The sequence below is a fragment of the Barbatula barbatula genome (genome assembly GCF_947034865.1).
Source record: "Barbatula barbatula genome assembly, chromosome: 19".
In the NCBI taxonomy this organism is placed as follows: Eukaryota; Metazoa; Chordata; class Actinopteri; order Cypriniformes; family Nemacheilidae; genus Barbatula; species Barbatula barbatula.
In genome coordinates this window covers 4512660-4540076 of record NC_136782.1, presented here as the reverse complement: position 1 = coordinate 4540076, position 27417 = coordinate 4512660, and the positions used below count along the sequence as shown (strand labels likewise).

At 38.9% G+C, this 27417-nt stretch overlaps 2 protein-coding genes across 2 annotated transcripts in view; both read left to right on the top strand.

The window, feature by feature from the left end:
* The first annotated feature begins 353 nt into the window (after positions 1-353).
* On the top strand, positions 354-4088 carry nars2 (asparaginyl-tRNA synthetase 2, mitochondrial). The gene is made up of 14 exons (XM_079482319.1): positions 354-894; positions 979-1088; positions 1244-1364; positions 1461-1601; positions 1750-1830; positions 1926-2029; positions 2137-2269; positions 2365-2463; positions 2552-2589; positions 2798-2864; positions 2985-3122; positions 3284-3381; positions 3555-3581; positions 3669-4088. The coding sequence occupies exons 1-14, from the start codon at positions 730-732 to the stop codon at positions 3811-3813; spliced, it is 1467 nt and encodes a 488-aa protein (XP_079338445.1). The 5' UTR covers positions 354-729; the 3' UTR covers positions 3814-4088.
* Positions 4089-4742: 654 nt separating this feature from the next.
* The window catches only part of gab2 (GRB2-associated binding protein 2), a 48974-nt gene continuing 26299 nt past the window's right edge, over positions 4743-27417 (top strand). Inside the window, exons 1-2 of the mRNA XM_079480719.1 lie at positions 4743-5034; positions 26507-26810. Of these exons, the coding sequence (XP_079336845.1) occupies positions 4963-5034; positions 26507-26810 (376 nt within the window). The 5' untranslated portion in view covers positions 4743-4962. The remainder of the gene's footprint in view (positions 5035-26506; positions 26811-27417) is intronic.

The window sequence follows — 27417 nt, the reverse complement described above, 5'->3', positions numbered from 1 at the left end:
TGTAATTCACAAAGAATGATGGGCGTTTTAAATATATTTAAATATAGTAAACGCACGTTTTTGACCTTGTTTTCAGATTGTGGTTTGGTCCAGACTGACTTCATTTGCTATTGTGCAATCATTTTGAATATCTCCATAGACTGTATAAAATAGAATATATCATAAGGTGTTATGAATTATTATGGAAGCTGGCAAAAAACTGCTGAAATCTTGTTCTTTTAAAAAAAGTATTTTTAAATGTTAACCTAACACTTGTATGCTACACATTTTTGTCTGTGTGCCCTGTTAAATCATTACCTTTAAAAACAATTAAATCGGCTTGTACAGTGCGCATGTCAAATTTGAACCAATGGGATTCTGCTTATGGCTACGTAGGCGTCGTGACGTTTGCCGGTTTCAGGAAGCGCAGGAGAGCAACGTGAATGTCGAAACCGAGACAGACAGACAGACAGACAGACAGACAGACAGACAGACAGACAGACAGACAGACAGACAGACAGACAGACAGACAGACAGACAGACAGACAGACAGACAGACAGACAGACAGACAGACAGACAGACAGACAGACAGACAGACAGCTGTGAATGCTTTTTATAAATATACATCAGCACAAGTAACGTTACCTAACTGGACGTAAGCTGCGCTGCCATTGAACGCCGGGAAAGCCATCCGGGCTCAGGACGCTTGGCTTGAGTAACGTAAAGCTCTGTGCCTGTTCTCAGCTTTCATGATACCCGTCACATTACTTCAGATTCCTGCTTTGTCCACATCTTTATTTTGTCGATGTGGTGCATCAGCGTTTCAGCGACAATGCAGGCGCATGATCTCCAAGCAAACGAGGATATGTGACATCCTCAAAAGCTCACACATAGGGTCAGATGTTCGAGTACAGGTGAGTCCTCTCAACACTTTAACTCTTTTATAAAACGTTCGTGATCTTTTGTATTCGTGGTTAACATGCATGCTTCTTCTGCAGGGATGGGTTCGGTCTGTCAGACCGCAGAAGGACAACCTCTTCTTACATGTCAATGACGGAAGTTCATTGCAACCTCTTCAGGTGGTTGCCAGCTCACATCTGAACACCAGGTGCCTTTCTGCTCAAGTGTCTCAAGTTCATTTAAGTTTTCAGATGATATAAACTAATAAGTATTTTGATTATTTCTGCTTGTCAAGCGGTGACAAAATGATCAAATGAATCGTGTGTTGGTTTGTGTCTTGATATATTTTCCCTTCTTGTCAAGAGACCTCACATTTGGCTGTGCTGTGGATGTCACTGGCACATTGGAGAGGAGTCCTAACAAGAGACAGAATGTGGAGATACGAGCTCAACATATTAAAGTGGTCGGGGAATGCGACCCTGTTGTAAGTTTCGACATAATCAAAAACATGGGAGGGCTATTTATAAGGCTGAAGAATTGTGACAACACTTGCAATAATTATCTGTTATGTCTGATCTAGGACTTTCCTTTCAAAATCAAAGAACGCCATTCTCTGGATTACATACGACAGTTTCCCCACCTCAGATGCCGAACAAACGCCTTCAGCTCTCTGCTCAGGATACGCAGTGAAGCGACAGCTGCCATACAGTCATTTTTCAGGGTACGAGAATATAAATGACCATGTTTCACAAAATATGAAATGGTGGCAATTTCACATCCATGCTATTGTCAACTCTGTACAGCTCTGTGCGATCTGTATTTGCACGTGTGAAGACTTGTCCTGTAGATGTTTTTTTATGTTCTTCCAGGATAATGGATATGTGCAAATACACACACCAATAATCACCTCAAATGACTGTGAGGGTGCTGGTGAACTCTTCCAAATTGAGGTACCCAAAAAAACATTAAGCATTTTTACATCAAATTTGTACGTAAAAATAGCTCAGCTTAAAGAACATCTTTCATTGTCTTGTTCTTTCTCAAGCCTGCAGGTGCTAAAAACGGTTCAGATGACCCAAACCAACATTTCTTCTCTGTGCCAGCTTATCTAACAGTATCAGGCCAGTTACACCTGGAAGTGATGGCAGGGTAAAGATGCACTCTTACCGTTTAATCTCATGCACTGATTTATTGTGTTTATTTAGAAAATAACACTTCAAGTTGAATTTCACCTCACCATTTTGGTCTATTTTCAGGGCTTTTTCAGCGGTATACTCCTTTGGTCCTACATTCAGAGCAGAGAACTCTCAAAGCAGAAGACATCTGGCTGAGTTTTACATGGCAGAAGCTGAAATTGCCTTTACTGAATCACTAGAAGATCTTATGAGGGTATGAAGGGCTTCCTTACTACTCAGTAAAATACATGCACTATTACAGCATATGAATTAAAAAAAACATTAGGAAGCATTTTTCCCATATTCCAGGTTATGGAGAACCTGTTTAAGGCCACCACGGAGCATGTGCTGTCCCGTTGTGCTGATGATGTGGAATTATATCACAAATATATTGCACCAGGACACAAAGTATGACAAAAATACCATAGTTCTTTATAAAGAGAGAGATGATAAGATCTTATCCTAATGTATGTTTAACTTTTCTTTATGTCCTTAGGACCAAGTGGATCTCATGATGAAAAGAAAGTTCCATGTGTATGTACTACATCTCAACACAGCTTTTTATCTTTATTTTGTTAATCAAATCACAAGTCATAATAACCCCAAATAAAATCGAAGTAACATTTGTGTACGTATTATTATTAACATAAATGTGAGGTCACTTTTAATTATGCTTATTTTATATGAAAAACAATTGTACTAATTTGTAACAATGCATTAATACAGTCGTTGCTTTCCACAGTATTTCATACACTGAAGCGATAGACATTTTGAACAACAGTTCACAGAACTTCACATTCTGCACTGAAGTAAGTGAAAAACAATATCTTTATCTGTATTTAATGCTTGAGCCATTTATTTAACTACTAGAGATTTTACCTGTCTTTACTGTCTTGTTTTTCTTTTGCCGCTCTGCTTCATTTCTTTAGTGGGGCTGTGATCTTCAGACGGAACATGAGAAGTTTCTAGTGAAACACTGTGGAAATATCCCAGTCTTTGTTGTGGACTATCCCTATGACTTAAAGCCTTTTTATGCCAGAGACAACCAGGACCAGCCCCGCCACACTGTGAGAATGAGCTATACGGTTTATATCCGTTTTTCATAGTCCAGCTGCTTTCTGAGATAAAGATATCTCTAAAGATAAAGATTACAGAGTGACGAGCACAAATTCTCTTTCATTTTCACATTTTTGCTCGGTAAATTCTTGGTGTTGATATTTTTCGACAGGCAGCCGCCGTGGACCTCTTGGTGCCTGGGGTCGGGGAGCTTTGTGGTGGATCACTGAGAGAAGAAAGGCTTGAACTTTTAAAGAGTCGACTGGCACGGTATGAGCACTATCCTTTCTCCGTTTCTTTGTCACAAATGACAACACACACATTAAATATACTTATAAAATATATACCATTGAGAAACATTATTGAAATGAACTCGTGGAGCTCTTTCATCAATTCTCAACCTGCGCTCGATTACATCATTATTATTGTCTCATATTTTGCAGGGCTGGATTGGAGGACACCTATGCATGGTAGGTTCATGAGAACTATTCGTGATTTCTGACCATGTTTTCATTTCATTAAATCAAAGTACTAATCAAGATCTCTGTGATTGACAGGTACCAGCAGTTGCGAGAGTTTGGCTCCACCCCACACGGGGGTTTCGGGATGGGCTTTGAGAGGTACCTGCAGTGCATTCTGGGAGTTCACAATATCAAAGATGTGATTCCATTTGCAAGGTTTTCACACTCCTGCCCTCTCTGAATCTCTTATTCAATTAAAACAAATGTGCTTTGTAATGTTTATTGTTATTGATGCCATCGCTAACTGAGACAGCTTTTTATGAAAAATCCTTTCCATTATGTATAGGAGACGAGAGTCAAAGATGACAGGCTTCTAAAAATAAAACATGACTGATCTGTTATCAACGTCTGTTTTATATATATTTGAATATTTATGACCAAGACTGTGAAATGAACTTTTATAATGCAAAGAAACCATATCAACAATTTGACTGCAAAATAAATTCTCCCTGTGGTAATACCCTGGTCTCAGAGATAAATTTGTATATAGTTATGTATAAAATAAATGAAAATATATTAAATATACTTATTTCTAATATAATAATCTCAATTTAGGTCTGCAAATATCTATTTAAAAGCCACTTTTATTTAAGATAGTGTTAATAGTTATTATTATCAACATGTACTTTAGTCTCTATAAACTGTTTATTTTGAAGTATACTGTAGAGTAGCTTATAAGAAGTCTTGCATTCACTTAATATGTCCACCAGATGTCGCTATTTTCAATGTTATCAATAAAGTCCACTGTAAAAGCATACGGCCGCTTTTATTACCGATACGTGACTCGCGCACAACGTGCCTCTGTAGCTAATTTAAAAACAACGCATGTAAGACTTTATATTCATTATTCAAATGATTCTGTACACTTCTAAACCGAAGTAAATGTACATAAGCAACTTTCCCAAAAGTTCACACAGAGCTCAAAATATGAATATAAGAGTTTAATTGAACAGTGCGGGCGAAGTGACTTCCACGTGTGTTTCATTGTTACTTTGTTCATCCCCACACACAGTGGGCGTGGTGTGTGTGTGAGAGTGGGAAAACAAACAGCAGACAACCAAAAGCACTTCCTACATCAGTGCGTTTACTCCTCCTCATCTCCCGTCCTCCGTCCCTCTGAGGTTGTTTCCCGACTCTTGTAGTATTGACACCGAGCACAGCCGCTCCGCGCACTGTGCCCATCATCGCTAAATGACGCACCGCTGCAGCAAAGCGCGCTTTACAGCCACATTATTATAGCGTTACGCGCGTTCAACATACATGGACCCGCATCGCTTCAGGACTTCAGAGTGATATTTACAGCGGCGAGTGTGCTTTTCCTCTTTGTAAAATGAGCGAAGGGGAGATCATCTGTCAGGGCTGGCTGAGAAAGTCTCCACCCGAGAAGAAACTGCGGAGATATGTGAGTGTTAGAACTGTTGAGTGCGCTGGAACCGTGATACAGAAGGCTGTTGTAAACTTGAGCAAGCCATGTTTGTATGATTGTTTTCTATTCATCTCTGAAAGAAAGTCCGTGTTGGGGAGTTTTAGTTTATAAACGAGAAACACATGCACTATTTTTTTAATAACAATATGAGCGGAGTTTCATGCTGTAAACAATTACGCAAACATTTCTTATCAAAACGTGCTTTTGTTGTTCAAATTCAAACGGACATTTTACTACTTATTTCCATATTTAATGGCGTCGTTTGGTGTCAATAGTGACATATTTAGTTGTATATGGTCACATTGTTTGTTTTGGCTGATAGGCAGTATGCGTCTGTCATTACTTTATTAGTGTCCATCCTAGCAGGTGCGACCTATGTTACCCCAGCATCGTGCCTTGTTTTCCTGCCTATATGTACTGTTAGAGAACGCCTTAACATCTCCATCATTGCAAACACAACTCTTACATTCAACATGAGCACTAATAATGCCTGCTTTTTCATGAGATTATTGAAGCATAGTAATCTGGATTTAATTGGAAGTGATGAAGTTGTGCACAATGGGGTTTACAGATACCGCGGAGACACCGTCTGTCTCCTAATTCTGTTTTGGACAGCTGGCTACACAACTGTTCCTACTAAAATGGCAGAAACTGTTTACTGATTGGCTTTCATTTGATATCGGTTTGTTGAAGCCGGTTGCAGCATTGTTGTTCACTGGAGACCACGTTGGACCTATAAATCCACACATCCTGCTTGTTTGGGGACTATAATGTTTGCCGGACCAGATAATGCACCCCGCCCTGATTTCAGATCTCATAAATACAGCTGTCTCATGTTTATCTACAGTGTTGCGTTAACCGACTCTCCATCCTCCTACCTAACTTTGCCATGATGTCATCTCTCTCTCCCTCTCGCCTTCTCCATGGTTTTCTTTGGGAGAGCCCGTATCTGTGTGTCCTCAGCTTCACACATGCTAGGTCATTTCCTCATTGTCTTCCACATAAAGCAGCCCTGTCTTATGTAGGGCTCCACAGGAACTGCTCATGTCAAAATAAGTGGGCAGCTGGGGCTGAGAGGAGGAAAAACAGACATGTTTACCTTTAAGCAGAAGGTCAGTACTCCTTATATTAAAAAATAGCCCCGTATTAAAGGGGTAGTTCATCCTAATATGACACTTCTGTTGTCTGGACTGCCTAATGTTGTTCTGAGTAACACAAAAGTAACACATGTAGAACCCATACAGCAACAGTTTATGGTGACCAGTCTAGCACACAAAGAACCATAGATGTTTCATGAAAGTAGGCCATGCGATGTAAGCGCTGTTTTCAACATTTGCATTTATTGATATAGAACAGCTTTTATCCAAAGCAGCTTACAAATGAGAAAGCATTTAACATTTTGTTGAAGGAGCCAATAATAACCATAGGACGAATAAAGTTTTCAAAGACCTCAGAGATACCTGATTTTTGGGAGGAACCGAGCATCACTGGACGGGGCGTGACCGACTTTCAGATGAAGATTATCAATAGTGTCCCATATTTTTATCGGTACTTCACACAAAACTGTTCCTATGGTGTTCATTATAGGAAAGTCTAGTAAAACTTTCTTTCTAGTAAAATGCCTAGAGTATTTTTGATCATTACTCAGTAAATACTAGAGATGCACCAATACTACATTTCTCCACCGGTACCGATAACCAATTATTGATAGTGATATCTGCCAATACCAATTCTTTCTAATTGTTATTCATTCATGGAATGACTATTAATATTAAACATCCAACTGGTGATGTTTCTTAACATTTTCTATGTACCGAGCACAAATCCATTGCAGTGTTCTGTCCTCTTTTGATTGACAGAATATATCGGCCCTGATAATCGGCTGTTTTTCAACTATCGGACGATACTGTGAAATTGCTTTAATTGACCGATACCAATTACTGGCTGATATATCGGTACATCTCTTGTAAATACAATAGTACTGTATACTACAGTATTTACTACAACTTATCAAATACTAGTATACTATAGTAGTTTTACCTTATTGTAGTTTAATTTATATTTGCTGAAGGAATTGCGAAGGTGAGGTAGTTGGACATTCAGCAGATGTTCTTGAATTGAATAGACAGGACAGGCAAAGCCTGTGTTCAGAGGACTAATCGTCCCATCTAAAAATTCCTTTCACTTAACCAGGCTGGTGTTGGACAATGATGGCTATTTAGTGTCTGAATTGTGTCATCTGACATTACTGACATCCTAATGTAGAGAGATATTTTAGGCAGCTGTTGATTTCAGCATTAGTTTCCTTTGGGAAGGTGTTTTCCACCCAGTGAAAGGTTTGAGTTTGGGCGGGTTTATAGTTGATATTTTGTTTTTGTCTTCTTTTTCTACATTTGTTTTGCATTCATAAAGAGTTAAACAGGCTTTCCAGTTGACTGTAGGCCTATGGATAGCTCAAGTCATACCAAAACAAACCTAAGAACTAAATGATGTCAGGATTTAAAGCCGGGATTGATTTGCACATCTTGTCTGAACCAGACACAACACTGCCTTGGTTCCAGCAACAATCAGTTTGCTCTGTGACGTACTACCGTCGCACAATCTCGTAACATATTTCATGTTTAATGTACAGTTACATAGAGCATCGCTTTGGACCGATCAGATTTAACAGTGGGCGGAGCTCTTGATGGTTGACGGCGGCTGATTAGGACAAAAACAGTCACTTGTTACTTCATCGCGTCACGCCTGTTTGAGAAACGTTAACATTGTATTTTGTTATTTAGTACTTAAGTCCCTTCTTTTCAAAATGAAACATTTAGGTAATAATTATAATCTGAGTAGTAAAGATGTTGCCCTTTGTTTTTGACTTGTAGTCAATGTTTTCTTGTACAGCTGCTTTGTAACAATGAATATTCTGACTTCACTTGACTTGACTAAAGAGCACGATTTTTGTGCTTTTGTTTGCTGTGCACGAATTCAGTTGTATTTAAAGTGGTGCAGGTAAATACACGTTTTAGAAGGTATATCCCTAACGTCAATCCTGTCATGTAAATCATATGCAAATACACGAGGCAAACACTCTGGGCAGTTACAGTCCTGTACAACAGTTGAAAACTGACGTAGTAAGTGTGCTGAAGCTGTTTTTGACCTTTCTGAGAGAGCTTTCTTTATTTACCGTAGTTTTACTGATTATTTTAATCGAAATGTATATTTCTGTTTGTGAAGAAACAGCATTTGTTGCTTGAGGCTAAGCATGAAAGCAAGTAAGTAAGTCATATACAGCAATCAGTCCCATCAACCCCCTGCTTCCTTTTTTTATCAGATGGAACGTTCTGTATATCGTGTTCCTTAATAACGTATTTCACAGAGATGATGCTTGAGACAACCCATGAAAACAAAAACATTTGTAGCGTAACTGTAGATATGTTATTGTACATCACATGCTTCTGAATACAACACGAGTTTAAACTGTGCTTTATCAATGCATTACTAGGTGGCACACATTGTATTATTTACTTTACTGTATTACAACATAAATACTGAAATGTGTGTGACATTTAGTAAGTGATGTACAGACAGCATTGCAAATGCTGCCACTATTTATAAAACTTTATTTATTTATTTGCTCAATGTTTGTTTCTTTTCTCTTTCTTTATAAATGTTTTTGTTTGTTTGATAGATTTTTTTCTTTCTTCCTTTCCTTGTGAGTTCATTGTTTGTTTCTTTCTTAGTTAGTTATATTTGTTTATCCATTTGACAGCTGTAACCTATATCAAGACCCACCAGGGTCTTTTAACTTTGAAAAAGCACATCAATTCTTTCAGTAGATATCATTGTATGAGTAAAAGTATAGATGTTGTTCGAATACAAAAATACCTTATGATCAAATATTAAAACCATTGTCATTCATTGGACTAATGTTTTGTCATTTACCGGAACAGAGAAATAATTTTGGGTACCAACCCCTTTATTACAACATGATAAAATAAGCTTGATGGCCTCTCATCTTGGACATATTCCTAATGCTTTAAGTCACGTTGTCTAATTCCATCTGTAAGATTTGGTCATTTTCCTGTGTAACCTTTGAAGCCTCAACAAAACCTGTCACTTTAGAACGCAATAAAACCACATTTCGGAAATGGACAGACAATCCTGGCATTTCCGACCCCTACTTCTCACTTCCCTTTCCTACAACCGCCATTGGCTTCCTCTGTGACCATTGTCATTCAAATCTTGATCCTATTACGCTTTCAAAAAGTTTCTGTGTGTTTCTTTGCAGGAGTAGTCAAAGTATCTCCACTGTGTGCGTTTGTGTGTGTAACGTGAGTATTCGGCAGCAATAGCAGTAGTTGGTACCACCCATTCTCCTGGTTCTGATCTGACCTCACCTCCCAAACATCTGTTTGCATAATCCATCGCTACATTCTTGCATGATCATATCGGGAGAAGGTGACTGCTGCATGTTCTCTTCCTAATCTGAACTGGTAGTCTTGAACTTGTACGCTCGGTGTGCGTGTGTATTGGCCTGTTGTAGTGTTTGTATGTGTGCATGTTTCCAGAGCAGACACACACACAGTTGTCGTCTGTGCTTGTGTTTGGCTGTAGGGTGCTGGGAGGTCTTACCATCGGAGGTCAGCAACAGCACCTCCCAGTTCCTGCTCTGACAGACAGACCGGCACATTCTCCTTGTTCCACATCATGTGACATCTGATTTGTTCTCAATACCCAAATTGCAGACAGCTGTATGTTTTTAAAGTTCTCAGTTCAGACACATACAGTTACAGTGTCTGTTGCATACTTGGATGTATGCATTTTTGATTGGTATTCTATGCTTTGTGGTTTTGTAATTGTAGTGCTTGCTTATAAACAAACATCTTACCATATATGTTTAAGATCAGTATGTAACCAGAACCAGGATATTAGACTTGTGCTGGCTTTTTAGACCTTGGCTAGTAAACAATCACCTAACAACCACCCAGAAAACACCTAATAATGCCCCAACATCCATGCAGAACACCCTAGCAACCACCTTGTGATGCCCTATCAACCATGCAGAACACCATAGGAACTACCCCATAATGTTCTAACAAGCACCCAGAACACTTTAGCCACGTCCTAGTAATGTCCTAACAACCACTCAGAACATTCTAACAACCACCTAGTGATGCCCTAGTTGTAGCAACCATGCAAAACACCCTAGCAACCACCTGTTAATGTTCCATCAATCACACAGAGCACTCTTGCAACCTCCCAATGCCCTAACAAACACACAGAACACCCTAGCAACCACCTATGGTACTAGATTACCCTAGTAACCACCTGATAAGGCCCTAACAACCAGCCAGAATTGCCTAGCAACCACTCAGAACGCCCTTTAATGTAGGCAATGATGATGTTGTGTCACGTTTTTTCGTACTTTTAATTGGTTAATAGAAAATCTTAAAAAAATTAAATCTAATAGAATTTATCTAATTCACAATATAGATGTAATCAGTGATTGCTGTCTCCTCATTTTCTTATTTTATAGAGAGATGAGTTAGAAATGACATCACTTATCACCACAGCGGTCTTCCTTACATAGTTCTCTTATTTGAAACAATTTCTTGACCTCTTTTTTGGGCAGGATATTACAATGACCATCTTAAAATAGTAAATAACCCTTGCCTTCTGCATGTCCTGTGTATCTACCTGTTTGTGTTATGAGCTGAACGCTCGGCGGCAGCAGTAGCATGTTCCAGACTTCCTGTGGATGGCACCTTCAGGAAATGTTCAGCACTGGCTCTCATGAGGAGGGGAAATGAGTGGGATGTTTGGGGTTTCATGTGACTTTTTTCAACTCTGCTGTTTTTCAAAGCGATGAAACAAAGTGTCTGTTTTCAACACAGGAAATCAAATCCCATTGATAGTGATCCTGTGACTTTATTGAGTGTCACAAATTTAAAGAATAGACACTGGCCATAAATATATTGTTTATATATTTGACTTTCATAAAAGGAAACACAGTTCACGGTTACGTTTGTATTGTCTTCCCGACAATTGGAAAAGGCTTGAAAAGGTTTGAATCTGTACTCACATAAGCCCTGATGTTATTTAAAACCACCATTGGTGCTTGTGTTATAAGCTAATTCACAACTGGGTGACGCTCATTAAGTTTAATGTGCACACACTGTTCCCTCTACAAATTCTCAAAGTATGCTGACCGATTTTGTGTCAAGTAACTTTTGTAACTATATTTAATGCTAAAACGAATTTTATGTTAAATGAATGGTATTTTGGGAAATACAATTATGAAATCTATTGTTTTGCTCACATTCTCACTCAAGACAAGCGTTTTAAAGTGTTGTAGTGTGACAGCACAAGACTTTGTGACAACTAATAATCCACAATGATTTAAGAGACCATTTTAAATGTTAATTCAATCAAATGAATAATTAAATTTTTTGATCTTTCCCTAAATACATGTATAAACTTTTCAGTTTTTTGCTCAAATGTGAATATTAACTTTGTTAATTTAAAATGATCTGAAAAAATACAGAAAAACATTTTCTGTTATTTTCAGCTGTTTCTCTAGTTTTCATTTTCTGCAAATAGAAACAATATTTTTACTTGAAAATTGGGCGAAATATTGTCAGTAGTTCACAGAATGAAAGAAAATTTTTAATTTTACATACACATAACAAGATATATAGTGAATTTAGAAAACCAGAAAAATTATTTGAACATCGTTGAAACAATTGTTTTCTGTGGCTGAATATGTTAAAGTTCCGGTGAAACAGAAATTGCGATAATTTTTACTTCCGTATCTTGACGCATTTCCAGGTGAAATGGAACTTGTAATGAGAAAAATAGCGGGCGTGGCTTTCATCTTTCTCTGCGACTTGATTGGATGTATAAAAAGAGGTGTTGCATTTATTTTTAAATGGCACTGGCAGCAGCCTGACAGTTGAAGGAGGGGGAGTTAACTGATGCTCCGCCCAAGCCTTCTTACACAGATCTTTTACGATGGATAGTCATTACAGCGAGTGCATTTTCAGATTTTAACTAAAGATTATGAGGGCACACAAATTAAAAAAAAAGAATGACCCACATTGATAAACAATTTACAATAAACGCTGCAATATTTCATGATTTTTTTTTATTTCACTGGGACTTTAATGCTTATTTAAATGCAATATAACTTATATTGGACTGATGAAGTATCATAATAGCTAACCTAACCTCTGTAGCAAAAATGAACATATATGCTAATTTTATATATACATACATGTTCCGCATTTATTGGACTAACCAATAACTGTCTATGTCTTGTGTCTAAAAAAAATTGTTGTTGATTCTCTCTTGGTTACCTCAGCTTTAATCCTCCTATGAGCATGGCCTTGTAAACTAACGATACTGTTTAGCGTCTTGACAAAATGTTTATATGCTCTTCTACTTGTAAGTCGCTTTGGATAAAAGCCAAATAAATAAATGTAAACGTGCTTCTACAGTCTGAATCATTTCTGAAAATCAGTTCAGTTTCAAGCAGTCGAACAAACTGATTCAACGATTCATTCATCACTCAGAAATGTTTTCAAAAGTTCAAACATGTTTTTCATGCACATGCCTTACATGTATATTTACAGTCTGTTTCTGTAATTAGATTTTTTTACAAATGTTTAAAAGCGAAAATATACTGAGATTTCAATTTCAAGCTGTTCTTCCCAGCTCTATCGACTGATTGCTAAAACGACCCTCATGACCTTCCCTTCACGTCCCGGAAAAATTGGCTTAGTCATACAAATCCCCAATGTTCTCTGTGTCCCAGCACACCAGTCCTCAAGAGATTTGTCAAGATCTATTAGTCGATGACTCTCTGAGATTATGAGCCATCATTACCGTGGGTCTTTTTATGGAAACTGATCATTAAAGCATTTGTCTGTTTTGACAGTCGAGGGCACTGTTACAGGTGATGTCATCATATTAAGAATGACGTGTGTGATTAGACGAGCGCCACGTGTGTGCGGCAGATGACAGGGGTCACATGATAAAGAGGGCCATGCTTTGATTAAAAGTCTCTCATGCTGCTTGGTCATGATGGAAGAGGAGCTAAGTCAGCTTTACTCCATGTCTACTTTAGACGCTGCTTCAAGACAAAGCCGCAGTTATTTATCACAAGACGGCGTAAAATACTCACCCCCAAGCAAATGACTAAAGCGTGATGAAGCTTTCGAAAGAGTGTAAACATTGCTAGGAAAATATTCACATTTAAAAGTGTTTGTAAAAAGAATCTGTCATTAATCTTTTTCGTCAGTCTCATGTAGGTGCACATCATCTTAATCACATCTGTCAAGAACACTGTGATTTTGAGCACCTTTAAAAAAGTTCACATTGTTCTTTGTCTCGGACTGTTGATGCGTTAATGTGTCTGGGTGTAAAAACAAAGCACTGTGTGATCCTCTTCACAGCTTCTGTTAAATCATTATCACCCGCCGGTGAAATGCAGAGGAGGCCTGTTGCATTTCTCTGTGTGTACATCAGTTCACACTTTCTTGATGGACGGCTTAATCATTCTTGTTGACTGTAATGCTGTAACAGGATGGAATTTCAGTTATGTTTATCCGTATTTTGAGAACAGCCAAAATGAGGTGTGAAGTTCTTCAGATGGCTCATGCTAAACATCCTCAACATACTAAACACCACATGCACCAACTGGTAAAAGCTGTCACGCCATAATTTCCATACTTTTAGGTATGGGGTTGTCAAGTTTTGGTTTCTGGTATTTGTGCTGGGGCCAAAGGTCTAGTCTTGGGGGCTTTGTTTGATAGGACATTGTGCTGATTTTGTTACGCAGATCTGGCATCCCTGAATTACACACCCTCAAGTTCTTCCATAACTGTAGGAATGTGTTCTGTCGAAGATATTTAAAAGCATGTCAGTTCTTATTACAACGGTAGTCAAAAGTGCCACAAAACTGTTTGCTTTCCTAGATTCTTTTGTGTTCAACAGTACAAAATATATAATAATCTTATTCTTTCCTACTATGGTAGTCAAAGGGGCCATAGAAGTGATTGGCTAATACATTTCCGAATAAGTTTCTCTGTGTTCAATAGAACAACGAAATGTATACAGATTTGGAACAACTAGAGGATGAGTAATTCATAGATAGGATTTGAATGACATGTTACAATAAAATGCTGGCACGTTATCTTTTTATATGGTACTCAAAATGGTAAAGCTCTCAAATAAACTTGCATTGTTTGAAAAATGCTTAATGTGTGTGAAACATGCATCAAAGGTGTGCTTGATTGCAACATCACCCACTGCACAACATGCGGTTTAAACCAACGTCTACAGGTCAGCCGGTTCCTTTGTGTGTCTGAGGATGTGGCCTACTGTTACCGTTTTTTCCTTAAATGCTCCCCCTTCACCCAACAGCTGGGTCGCGAGTTAGTTAACTAATAAAACATACAGGCAACAAAGATCACAAAATCTGCGTTTCTCAGCAACTGAACCCATAGAATGGAAACAAAATTTTGAGAGACATTTGCTGCACACCCATCCATCTCGTCCCCATCAGAGATGCGTTACGCTTTGAAACCCAAACCCAGCTGAAGTGTGCCCTCCTGACTCCAGTTCGGCTTTCAAACACAAAACAGCACAGATGGCAGAGTGCAGAGGAAGTGACACAAAGAATTCTGATGAGCCAGAATGCTTTGCTGTCACTCAGCGCTCTCATCTGTGGCTTTATGAATGAATCGCGGCGTCCAATCAATGGCAGCTTTGCAGTTTGAACTCCATTTTCGAATACGAGTGGGTGTCGAGTGAAGAAGTCTGATTGGATCCAGCGATCAGCACCCAATTGCTTCATTCAGAAGTGACGCACGCGTCTTTTGATCATCAGGGCTTGAATGCTGTTTAAACACTGAATAATGTTTGCTAGAGCTTTGCACCTCGTGGAGACTATTGACCCGATGAATGCAAGATGTTACAATTGTAGTTTGCCTCATCAAGTATAAGATCCTAATCAGCTTAATTGGTTTTTTTTATTCTTTCCTTCTTGCTTCCTTTTCCCCAACCCACGTCCGCCTTTTTCCTAGAGCAGTTCGATCTTCTTTCTGAAAGTTGATGCAGTCATTCTTTATTTTGTTTGCTTGTTCTAAATTGACAGCACACGGCTGTCTTTTAAGGTCAGATGCATACTCTGCGCAAGTATGCCAAACAGTGGAGAAGTGATGTACTACATAGACAAACTGTCAAATGTCGGTGCTGTGTTATTAATCAGGTCAGGGCTGGGTCTGGGGGGGCTTTGATTTATTTTGGGAGTCCCCCAAAAATATCCAGCTGACTATTATAACAAAAAATTAAATACTTATTTGTATTATCTTTTAAAGTCGGCATTAAGCGGAAGTAGCTATTTTCTTTTTTTCTGTATTTTGACCTATACCTGAGTGAAACGACTGTAGGGCGGCACTTGATTTCATAAACTGACAACTGATTGGATCGTTAAAAGGTGAAAGATTTAAACGCCAGTTTGCAATCTGTCAGTCATTGCAGCCCCAGCCTAGCCCCATTCCTCTTGATCAGAAGTGATGAAAGGTCGTTTCGAGAGGGGGAGGAGGTTCATGTTTTAGAATAAAGATTACAAGTGCAAAGCCATTAAAAAAATAAGGATGTGCACTGATAAGTAATTGTAACACCTTGTAAAAGAGTTGTCATGAGATTGTGATGTACCGTCTTATGAGTTTTAACTTAACATGCTCTGCCATGAGATCAGTTGACCTAAAAGCAACAAACAACTATAGAAGAAGACATTTACGCTAAAGCCTACTCCTTGTGCTGGCATTGAAAATGCAACACATACTTGATGTGTTTAAGTACATATAATAAAAAGTGTTTGTGTTCTCTCAATTGTAAAAAATAGTTGTTTCAAGCCTAAGTAGTTTCCACCAGTCAAGTGGTTTGTTGGACACGAGCTGATATCTGCTATCGCTGTGCGTTATTGATATCCTTGTGAGGTCTTTTGAATCCAGAGCATGCGTGTGTGTTGGGGGGGGGGGCTTTATCTACACTTGGAACGTAGCACAGCTGGTGACCCTCAAAACATCACTGTTTTGACTATTTGGGACCAAAGGTTTAATGCAAATTGCAATGGGACTCTCAGGCATCTGCCTAAGATTACTTCTGAAGGTAATGACAATGTTTAACTTCCTTTCTGCTTCCTATCTCCATCTACGTACGTGGGTCAGGAGAGGAACTTTACCAGGATGAGGGTGTAGAGCTTTTCCCATATAAAAAAACCTGCCAGTAAAGAAATGGTGCACCCCAAATATCTGTCATCATTTATTCACCGATATGTTATTCAAAATCTTTCTTTAAAATACAAAAGATTTTGAGAAACGTCTCAGTGGTTTTGTGTCCACACAATGGAAGTGATCGGTATTACAGACTTGGAAAAACAAAGGCCGATTAAATTACGGTGATGAACTGTTCCTTTAAGAAAGACAGGAATCTTCATTTTGGCATACTGTTTATTGGACAGATTCTGGGGGGGCCCCAGATCTTTAGGAAATGGTCCAGCTTGAGTATGCATGTGCCATAAAGCATGCCTGAGTGGGGGAGAGGGGTGGTCTGTGAAACGGCATGTGCACAACGTCAGGTTAGGACTGTATGTAAACAGTGAGCCATCTCAGACCAACATATACACTTGGAGACTGTGTGGAGTTTATTTTACCATGTTTCCAGTGTCATAAACTGATGTCACCTAAACACAAAAATGTATCCAAAAACTAAAATTCGCTCATAATGAACTCACTCTCATGCCATCCCAAGTGTTGAACACAAACAAATTATTTTATAGAAAAATGATGTCATGTTATCTTACCTTGGACTCAAAATGGCTCCTAAAAGCACATCCATCCATCATCAAAGTAAACCAAATATCTTCAGTGGGTTAATAAATGTCTTCTGTAGAAAAATAGAAATGTTTGCGAGAGAAAAGAGATAATATTTGTACTTATTTAGCTAAATTAAAATATAAACAAATCCCAATGCTAGATTCAAATATTGCAACATCTTGACAAACAAGATTTAAAGTTATCGATGTGTTACCATATTTGGAATTTCACCATGTTGAACACTGTATAAAATAACATGTCATTTAAGTGTAAAATTATTTGTTTGTCATCGACTGAAGAAATAAAGTCATAAATCTGTATGAAGTAAATTATAAAAAGTAAATGATTAGATTTTTTATATTTAATTGAAGCACTAATATGTATGTATATATATATTATATAGCAAATATTAAGATACTCCATTATAGGGTAGGACAGCTGTAGTCAGTGACTACGGTGGATTTTGTTCATTCACACATAACTGTGTGCTGTTCACACTGCTACTGGATACATTATCACTTGCGTGGGAATGACTAAAGCTTGTGCTGATATTTATGAACCTTGCATGATGTAGAGAGAGACATAAAGTGCATGCTTCCTCTTTCTTCGAGATATGACATGCGGTAGTAGGTTGTTTTTCTGAGCCACATGAGACCCTTTTGCTTTCCGAAACCTTTTACTCCAGATTTCTCTATAAGTGTGAATTCAGACATCTATTTTTGATCCGTTTCCTTCCACTTTTGTTTTATCATGTTTTTTGTCACATTCTGTTGCATTGAATGATTGAATGAATGATTTTGACTTAGCATGGCATTTGCGTAGGGGTAAATATATATTTAAACAAGGACATATTAATATTAACATACTTAATGAGCAAACGTAGATTTAAAGTTAGATCGGTTCTGACTTGATCAAGACAGATTAGATCAAATGTTACACGCACATGTGGTTTATTGCTGGTGCTTTGAAAAAGCATCAGTATTGTTATTGTGCAAATTTCGAGCAATATTTCAGCTCGCTACTTGTCCCGCAGCTTTTGTCGTAGACCCATGAATGAGGTTTCAAACCAAGCGATTAGGTGGGGTGTTCGAAAGGGGGGCAAAAGACCACCAGAAAAATCCACAAAGCACCACACACATTTTCTTCACACATCTAGTTTGAATTCTGTCATCTAGACATGTTTGAGAAGTGCAGATGTCAAGATCTTCAGTAATAATGATCTTTAACACGTTCCTCTTTCTTCTTCAGTCTCGGCATTCTTGGTATGTGGGATGTCACATGACCTTATCATGGAAAGACTGTTTACTCTTTCATCACTTCGATTCACAAAAGTCTGAACGTGGAATTGAATTTTAGGTTTGCCTCTGTAGTTCAAACTGATTTTGGTCTTGGCCACATTAAAGCTGTAACCAACGTCGTGCCGCTCGGCAGCCATGTTTGCAACCAGTCATTACTAGGGATGCACCGATACCACTTTTTAAGGATCGAGTACGATACCGAAATTTTTTTCCTGCTACTCGCCGATAGCGATACCGACACCGATGCTAGTTTTTTGTTTGTTTGTGGCAATTGTCTAAGAACAATACAATGAGACTAATGAACATATCAGCATCTTTATTTTTAACAACTTCAACTCATATTATGAAAAAATAAATCAATCGTATGTGCTTATCAAAAATTTTCAAAGCCAAAATTCACAGTGTCCAATTACCTCCAAAGGGCAAAACCAAGGACATAGCATGCAGATTGCCATGCGTGGGTCGTCATCATTTATCTTGAAATATTTCCACACTGCTAAGTGCGAATGAAGTGTTAAGAGAGAGTGATTTACATGTTAAGTCAATGCAAAGACGCGATAGACCTACTTGCGGTGCGATTCACGCGAATGAGGCGGCGCGAATTTTTTAGCGTTCGCGTTATTCGCGCAAGTTAAAAAATTGGAACTTTGGCGAACATTTTCGCCGCGTTAACCAATCAGGAGCTTGCTTTAGTAGGGACGCGATTATGACATAGCGAGCGGAGGCAGAAATCTGAAACAACAATGAAGGACTGCGCCTCTGAAGGATCTGATGGACCCAGACACGGCGCCGAACGAGTCTACGTCTATCTTCAGCCTTCCATAGCACATTATGCGCAGCTACCTGCTCAACAACATCCATGTCCGCCATTTCGCAACAAGACTGGAGCCGCCTGCCAGAAGCCCCTCCCATGACGTGAATTTCACTCGCGATTGAAGCGAATTCCACGTGCGAATGAAGCGAGTAAACTCAAAATGTTCAAGCGTCCAACTACACACGAATAGCGCGATTTAGGTGTGAACACTCTATGACATTGTGTCTGCTACGGCAGGTGTCTCTGTGTGAACTGGAACGTTCTGTCAATTACGTCACGTGAGGAATCGGTCTTTGGTATCGGGGAATTTTTACGAGTACGAGTACATGAGCTTGGTATCGGGACCGATACTGGTATCGGTATCGGTGCATCCCTAGTTATTACGTAATTCAAGCAAGATGTGAATGGGGATAAGGCCTACTGGTATTTCTACAATCGCTGGCTAAAATCCCAATAAAACGACATTTAGGAAAAGCCTTTAAAACTTACATGAACTGTGCCATAACATTTTTTCTTTTCTTTTTCTTCTTTTTCAAAGTCGCTTCCGTTACTGCCCATGCGCACAGGGTGACAAGCGCCTCAAGAGAACCACGCCCCAGAAAATCGGCAGTGTTTGCCGATTGAAGGTTGGCTTGTTTTTGCTGGAAGGCTGGACCATTGCAGGAGCGGCCATATTGAGCGTTGCATTCCATCTCCATTCATTGTAATGGCAGTGGTGCATCTTGTTAATATTTATTAACTTTGCTGTAACCTTTGCGTCTCGGTTGCAATCTCTGTACGAAAAATAAAATTGCCAGTCACATTGTAAGGTTATAAGAGTTAATTAGACATCTGGCCTGTAGCTATAGGTTAAACAGACATGAGACACAATAGAAACAAGACATGAGGAACAACAGAAGAGCATGTGACCTACAAAGGAGCAGCTGCTCACCCTGAAGTTTGTCAGGCTAAACCTTTCCGATCTCTGCTTTCTACTGAAAAACAAAGCCCCCAACTGCCTTGTGTGCTAAAGAGACATAATCTTTATATACATAAGGGTCTATCACAGGACAGGGTGGATTGACAAACAGTCTGGATGGGTGTTATAGCTCTGAACAGGCGTGTGTTTGCCCAGCTGTGTATGTGAGTGTGTGTTTGTATGAACAGAACAGGTAATACAGGTGGGGTGCTAGGAGCAGATTTGTGTTCCCATCAAAGGTGGTCACATGACCATTTCTGCATCCAGATGTAATTGTTAATACTGTACATCCTATTACACTATTTTCCAGATGTTACTACCCACATTGCAATGTTGATCTACATAGATCTGCGCTTGATTTGTTTCCCCTCCCGAGTGGAAGAACCTTGCTGAGTTTCTCCTTCCTTTACGGATGACCTGGCGGAGTTTGTCTTGTTTGTTTGTATGTCCTACAGTATTGTTTGGTGTGTCTTAAAATAGGCATCGTGTTAGTTATCTGCTCAGAAAAGACAAAGGCCGTTGGCCAGAGTATAAACAAAAGCGCTTTTGTGTCTACATTTAGCAAGCGACTCCTTCAAAACAATTGAGTTTCCCTTCTTCACTAGACGTTCGCGTTACACAAATCTAAAATAGATTTAGCGTATTTCGACCTCCGTGAGAGCTTCATTGAGCACTTTGAGGACAGACAAATTATTTTGGACTGTTATTTAAGATGAAAGATAAACAATCTGTATTAAGATCAAGACATGATCAGACATGCTGTCTTTTAATAAAGGCGTGCAGAGGATGGCATGCGGACTGGCAACGCATCCAATAATGAGCAATTGGATTCTCACCATCAACATTGTCATCTCCGCTGACATGCCAGTTATCATACGTTGGTATAATGAGATCATTCCTTCTATTGTTGATCAGTTTATCAGCCAGAGATCACCTTTCACTGGTTTTCCATGATACTGTACACTCCCTGAAACCAAAAGCACATTCTTGCTGCCTTCAGATGTTGCGTGGCAGTTGTGCACATTGTACATCATAAGCAGGCGAGGTAAACAAATGCTTGTAATAGTATTGCTTTTAAATCAGAGGCAGAAGGCATTAATATCATTGCAAGTATTGGGTTCGATACTGCAGTTTGCCTCTGTATGGCCATCTCTGTTTCAAATATTACATTGCAGGTTACTTTACATAACTGTGTTTACATGGGTTGAGGTCAAACGGACGTTTCCCACGTTACAGTTCAAATTATGAGTCATCATAGGCTCGCCCTTGTGAATTGGGCTATAAGCTGAGGAGGCAGGTTTAACAATGCTTTTTATGCACTTGCTCAATAACTTATTTTTGTATGTATTAACAAAAAAACTTTGGATTGCAGCTTTACAGATTCAGGTGCATAACCCCCTCATTTATAGATAATAATGATTATATGAATTGCCGTTTTGCTAGCGTGTGAGCATGGCATAGGAGGTCACTTACCTAAGCACGCACTTTTAATTATATCGTTTACCCAAAAATGAAAACACAAAAGATATTTGAAAGAATGTGGCTGGGAAACCAAACAGTTCTGTGTCACCACTGACTTCCATTGTGTTTTATACTATAACAGTCAGTGGTGCCCAAACATTCTTTCAGGTATCTTGTTTTGTGTTTAACATAACAAAGAAATGTAAAGGTTTTGCTTGACAGGAGGGTAGGAACATTTTAGAATAAACAACAGCAGTCTATGTTCAATTAAATATCATTTAAAGAAACAACTGTCATTATTTACTCACCCTCGAGTCCTGTAATAAATGTCTTTGTTTTGATGAAGACAGAGGAAGATACGTGGTAGAATGCTTGTAACCAAACAGTTCTTGGCCACCATTGACTACCATGGTAGGAAAATATGCTTTAGAAATTTCTGGGTTTGACACAAAAGATGATATTTTGACAAATGTAGGAAAGCAAACATTTCAGGGCACTTTTGACTGCCATAGAAAATGTTCCTACTATGGTAGTCAATGGTGCACAAGAACTGTTTGGCTACAAGCAGTTTTCCAAATATCCTTTTCCTTGTTCATCAGATCAAAGAAATGTATAGAGATTTGTAACAACTCGAGGGTGTAAAAGGGGTAAATGATGATGAAAACCATTGTTAAATACATAAAAGACTCCACTGATCTGAGAGCAGCGCTGACAAGTTGTGCTCGGTGCTCCAGCTCGGTCATCCTGACCTCCATCAGCTGGCTTTGTTCCAAATCTCATTCAGTGATGTCACAGCCAGGAGAGTGCCATAAATTTAAATGAGTGGATAAAGTGATTACATCTTAGTTTCTTTTGAGCTCTTTCTCTCTGTGCACTCTCTCACTCGCTCGCTCGCAAAACAAACCAATCTGCTTGACAGCACCGGTTGCGCAAAACGACACTTAAAGAAATCATTTACGGTAGATGACGTTACGTCATATGTTTTTGTAATAACTGTGCCCAGCCCGAAGTGGGCGTGGCCTTAGATGCTTTGCAGGGCTTCACATATTACACTAGATGCCACTCCAAAAACCATGTGTGTGTACTATGGATGTTTTTGAACAACAACAAAAGCCCATCACTACTTTATTCCTTTGTGAGTGAAGTTATACTGCGATTATTTACAGTGAGCATAGATATTTTCAGAAAATCCGCCCGATATTGATTTTAGCAAATGTATAGCCTACCCATGATTGATTAAAACTAAAGTGAAACATGTTATGCTGATACAGTATTCTGTCGGTACAGCAACATCTCTGTCACACTTAGATAAACATTAGCCTCCTATTAACATGCCAGTTGTTTTCCTGTTCCTGTATCGCAACTAGTTAAGCGTGATATAATATCCTTTCAGAAATATCTTTAAAAGCAACGCTGTCACACTGCTGGAAAAAGATCAGTTTGAACAGGCATTTCCATATATTGATCTAGTTGTCTGTGTATTTTTTGTCTAAACCCGCTTTAGCTTTGATAAAATTAAGCGATGGGGCATCCTCAACCTCAAGTTAGAGACCTGGAAACACTATTTTGGTTTGCTCAGAAGTTTGCGCGAGGTTTTAAAACTGATATTTGCTCTGATTTGTAAATATCCGTCGATCACTTTCCTTAAAACACTGTTATTAGGTTTATCACAGTTCATGTTTCATGTGGTAATGACGGATTTACTCATTTACATCCAAAACAGAGAAATTCCCGGCTACAGTTGGAACTCCTGAATGTACATGATCAGGAGACCCTTTTGTATACTGGAAGGAAAGAAAAAACACAAAAAATCTCAAAGATTTCACCCCAAAAAATCTTTGGGCGCCCTTCAAAAATATTAAGCTGACAATTGAAATAATTTTATGTATCATTAAATGCTTATTTGTATTATCTATTAATGAATGATCTGTACATTTTTTATGAAAGGAAAATGTAAAAAAATGATCCATGCAATGGACAATGATTACATATCTGCCCAACAGGAATATGTGATTGCCCACCCAGTCGAGCAATGTTATCTTACTCGGTTCTTATGTGCCATAATATGTTTATGTTTAGTTTTTTCTAAAGAAATATCTGAGATAAAGTGAACAAAATCTAAACATCAAGTTTTGCGGCATCTACTGGTGAGGTTGCAAATTGCAGCCAGCTGTTCACTCCCCCTCCCTTTCGAAGCACTACGGTGGCTGACACAGAACTAAAATGTTGATGAGTTTTGGATTCTTTGCTGAAAGAGATACGTATTTCTGAAACACGCCATGTAGTTTGTCCGTTTCGGGCTACTGTATAAACAACATTCCATGTTAGTGGACCCGCGGTGTATGTAGATAGAAATAACTAAATCTAAGGTAATAAAAAGATAACGCTTCATTGTGTAAAGTCTTTATACACCTCTGAACATATAGTTATGTATATTATATTGCATTTATGTCAATAAATCCTCCAAAAAATGATACACAGCACCTTAAAGTCTCTTGATCTATGTTGGAGCAACATCTGAGCAAAAGGAAGTCATGTTTGTGTTTATTGCGTATTTCAAAGAAATCACTTCAGAGAACAGAAAACCGAATTGCATCTAAATTTGGAGGTCTTGTTAATTTCCTGTTTTGCTCAGCGCACGACAGAAAGCTGTCAGCACGTCCTCACTTCTGGGTGAATGGATAGTGGTCTTATTCAGAGCTCACAGGATGAACGGACTGACAGTAGAGATGTGATGAAGCGTGTTCAGAATAGCACAACAACACTACTAACGTCTGCTTTTTAAAAGGTTATAACTATGACCGTGAATGGGCCTTAACGGGACAGTTCACTCGAAAATAAAAAGTCTGTCATCATTTATTCACTCTCACACAAAAAACCTTTTTCACAAAATCACCCTTTGAACGCTAAAGACGATATTTTGAGAAATGTCTCTGTGGTTTCGTGTCAAGGCAATGAAAGTCAATGGGGTCAGTGGTGTTTGGTTACCAAAATTCTTCAAAATATATATTTTTATGTTCATACAGGAAAAAGGATGAATGAATTTAATTTAAAGTAGCAGGCAGTATTCTGGCTGCAGTAGTGTATATTTTGAATGGAGCCAGTGAGAGTACAGGCAGAAGAGAGTGATGTGAGGGGAAAGTCAACAGCAGGCTTGAGAAAACACAGGATGTGTAGTGGGATCCATTTTCCGCTTCCTGTCCGATAGTGAGGCTGGATGCGGGACGAGGAAAAAAGGGGGTTTAGTGGTCGGTGGAAATAGTGTCCTTGGGTCCCTGGTTTGGTAGCGGAGATGGCTGTGTGTGTGTGTGTGTGTGTCAGTGTTGATGGAGGAAAGAGAGCCTGTGGGATCTGTGTGTCAACATGAGCTTCTGAGAAGGAGAGAGAGAGGGAAAGATGGTGCGGAAGTGAATTTCTGGCATTGGGTCAGAGAAGGTCCGTCTATCTTCCGGCTGTTTCTATCTCTGCTATGTCAGATATTACATTGGAAGGATGTGCTTTGTCATTTTTAAAGTCTGTGTTTTACACATTACGCACACAAAACGGGTTGTACAAATCGTTTTGCATCATATACGCGAATCATTAATATACAAAAATAATTTTTAGTCATATTACAGGCTAAGAAAAGGTTTCATTCTTTAAAATGATACACTCTTTAATTTGTCCTCCCTCATGGGGGCTGCCATGTTGAGATCACGTGACCAGCAGATGCTAACAGTATCTCAGTCGTTTTAACGGTTCGCTTTTTTCCGTCCCTCAAACATTTGAGGAAAACCTTTTCATTTGTATTATTGTAAGTTACCTTCTTGTTGCATGCTGTTAGTGCAAGACTTTAAATTCGCATAGAGATCTTGGAAGTTCCTATCTACTTTGCCTAAAACAACTGTGTGTTTTTGATGCGACTGGGAATCCCTGTTTTTATATTTGCCGAGGTGGAAAGCATGTGGATCACGTCAAAAGTAATGGATTGTAGACTCACAGGTGTTATAATGGAGTTAAGACAGCGTGTGCGTCCGTCGGTTTGTTTCCTCCAAAGCTTTATCTAAGCAGGAAGCTGTGTGTGGGAGTAGCACCTGTCTTAAATAAGCCACACACACATGCACACATGCACAATATGGAACATGTACACATACTTTAGAGCTCAATCTTGGTTTTGATCAGTTAACTGAGTGCAAGTTGAAGGGGCGGTTCAGCATTTTGTATTGAAATGTTTTTGTTGACAGTCAGACATGAAACGAATTGAAGATGTTACAGTATTTTAATTTAGCCTTCTTCAAGAACAGTACTGTAATAAATAAAAAGTAAATAAAAATTAGATTACAGAAGTCACTTCAACAATGCTAGTGTGTTGCGAGGGTGTTGCCATCTAGTTGTTAGGGGTTATCGGAGTGGTGTCATAGGAGATTGCATTGCCCCAAATCAAAATATCCCATTTTCCGACTCTGACATATGTTTTGGTTCAGTTGCGTTCATATTGCCACAATATTGTGTAATATCACAAGGAATGACCCTTAAATCGGATGATTTAACAACAGCTTGTTTTGACACATCGAAAGATTTTATGTTGTCTTGGATGGTCGGTAACTTCCATCTCAAAATATAATTGATAAAGCCGACCAATTATCTTAAGACTTTATCTTTATGCCTTTCAGTTTGAAATCTTTAGGTTATAAATGGCAGCGTGAATGGAAAATGTCAGTGTGAACGCTAAGCACACCAACACTAAATGTATCTTTTTTAGCACTTTATATTGACTATGTTTCATTTTCAGGATAATAGTCAACCGGCAATAGTTTATAAACAGCCGATGACCAAGGCCGATACATCCTGTCAATCAATTGAGGACCGGAAAATGCAATTTATCTGTGGTCTATAAAGTTCCCATGAACCGGAAGCTGCGATCATTTTACTTTCGTATTTTGCCGCATTTCAGAGTTACATGGAATTTCGAATGAGAAAAATAGTGGCCGTGGTTTTCATCTTTCATCAAAAAACAGACTTTATAATTCTAATTCCTTTATTATGATTGCTGTCGTTTCTGCAGGCTTGGAAAAAGCGCTGGTTTATCCTCCGTAGTGGGCGGATGAGCGGGGATCCAGATGTGCTAGAATACTACAAGAGCGACCATGCCAAAAAACCCATTCGCATTATAGACCTGCACTGCTGTGAGCAAGTGGACGCGGGTCTGACCTTCAAACGCAAGGAGTTTCAGAACAGCTTTGTGTTTGACATCAAGACGGCCGAGAGAACATTCTACCTGGTGGCAGAAACGGAGGAGGAAATGAACCGATGGGTGCATTCGATCTGTCAGCTGTGTGGATTTAACCAGTCTGAGGACAACTCCCACGGTATGATAACTTTTGTCTACACACTTAGCATTCTGGGGTTTTTTTGTTGTGTTTGGTCTTGTAACATTCATATAAAAATGGTACAGTTGTGTGTTGTTAACAGAGTGTCATCACGGCTCAACTGTGGGCCACTCCCTTGTAGCAGGTCCAATCAAACGTTTTGATCCATGAGGATGTACATTATCAGTTATACCTTGGTAGTACTTTGGAATACGATGTAAATATGATCAGGACCATGATTTTGTCAATTCAGTCCAGTGTATCAAAGTACTAAAGTAAAGTCTTCTGATGACATCATTTCAAGTCATGGTGCCATGACTTTTTGTAAGGGTGGGTTGTGACCGTATGTTTGTACAAAGGGTTTACTATCCCATCTGTGAGAGTCTGACATTACATGTGAACAGCTCAGCAGGTGGTCTCGTGCATCCAGACCTTTACCTAAATAAAAGCTGGTCCAGATTGCATCTTGTTTCGGCCAAGGGCCACCCACCACCCTGGAGGAGATTGGATGACTGAAATGTAAAGGGACCAATCCCAATTTGTTTTGTTCTAATGTGCCATTTAGAGATGGGTTTATCTGAGATTGATTGTACCCTAGACCACTTTA

Excerpts from the sequence above, each read along its gene's own strand:
- nars2 (XM_079482319.1), top strand. The coding sequence starts at position 730 with ATGATACCCGTCACATTACTTCAGATTCCTGCTTTGTCCACATCTTTA. Across the intron at positions 1,831-1,925 it reads GTGAACTCTTCCAAATTGAG|CCTGCAGGTGCTAAAAACGG; the intron begins GTACCCAAAAAA and ends TTCTTTCTCAAG. Across the intron at positions 2,590-2,797 it reads ATGAAAAGAAAGTTCCATGT|TATTTCATACACTGAAGCGA; the intron begins GTATGTACTACA and ends TGCTTTCCACAG.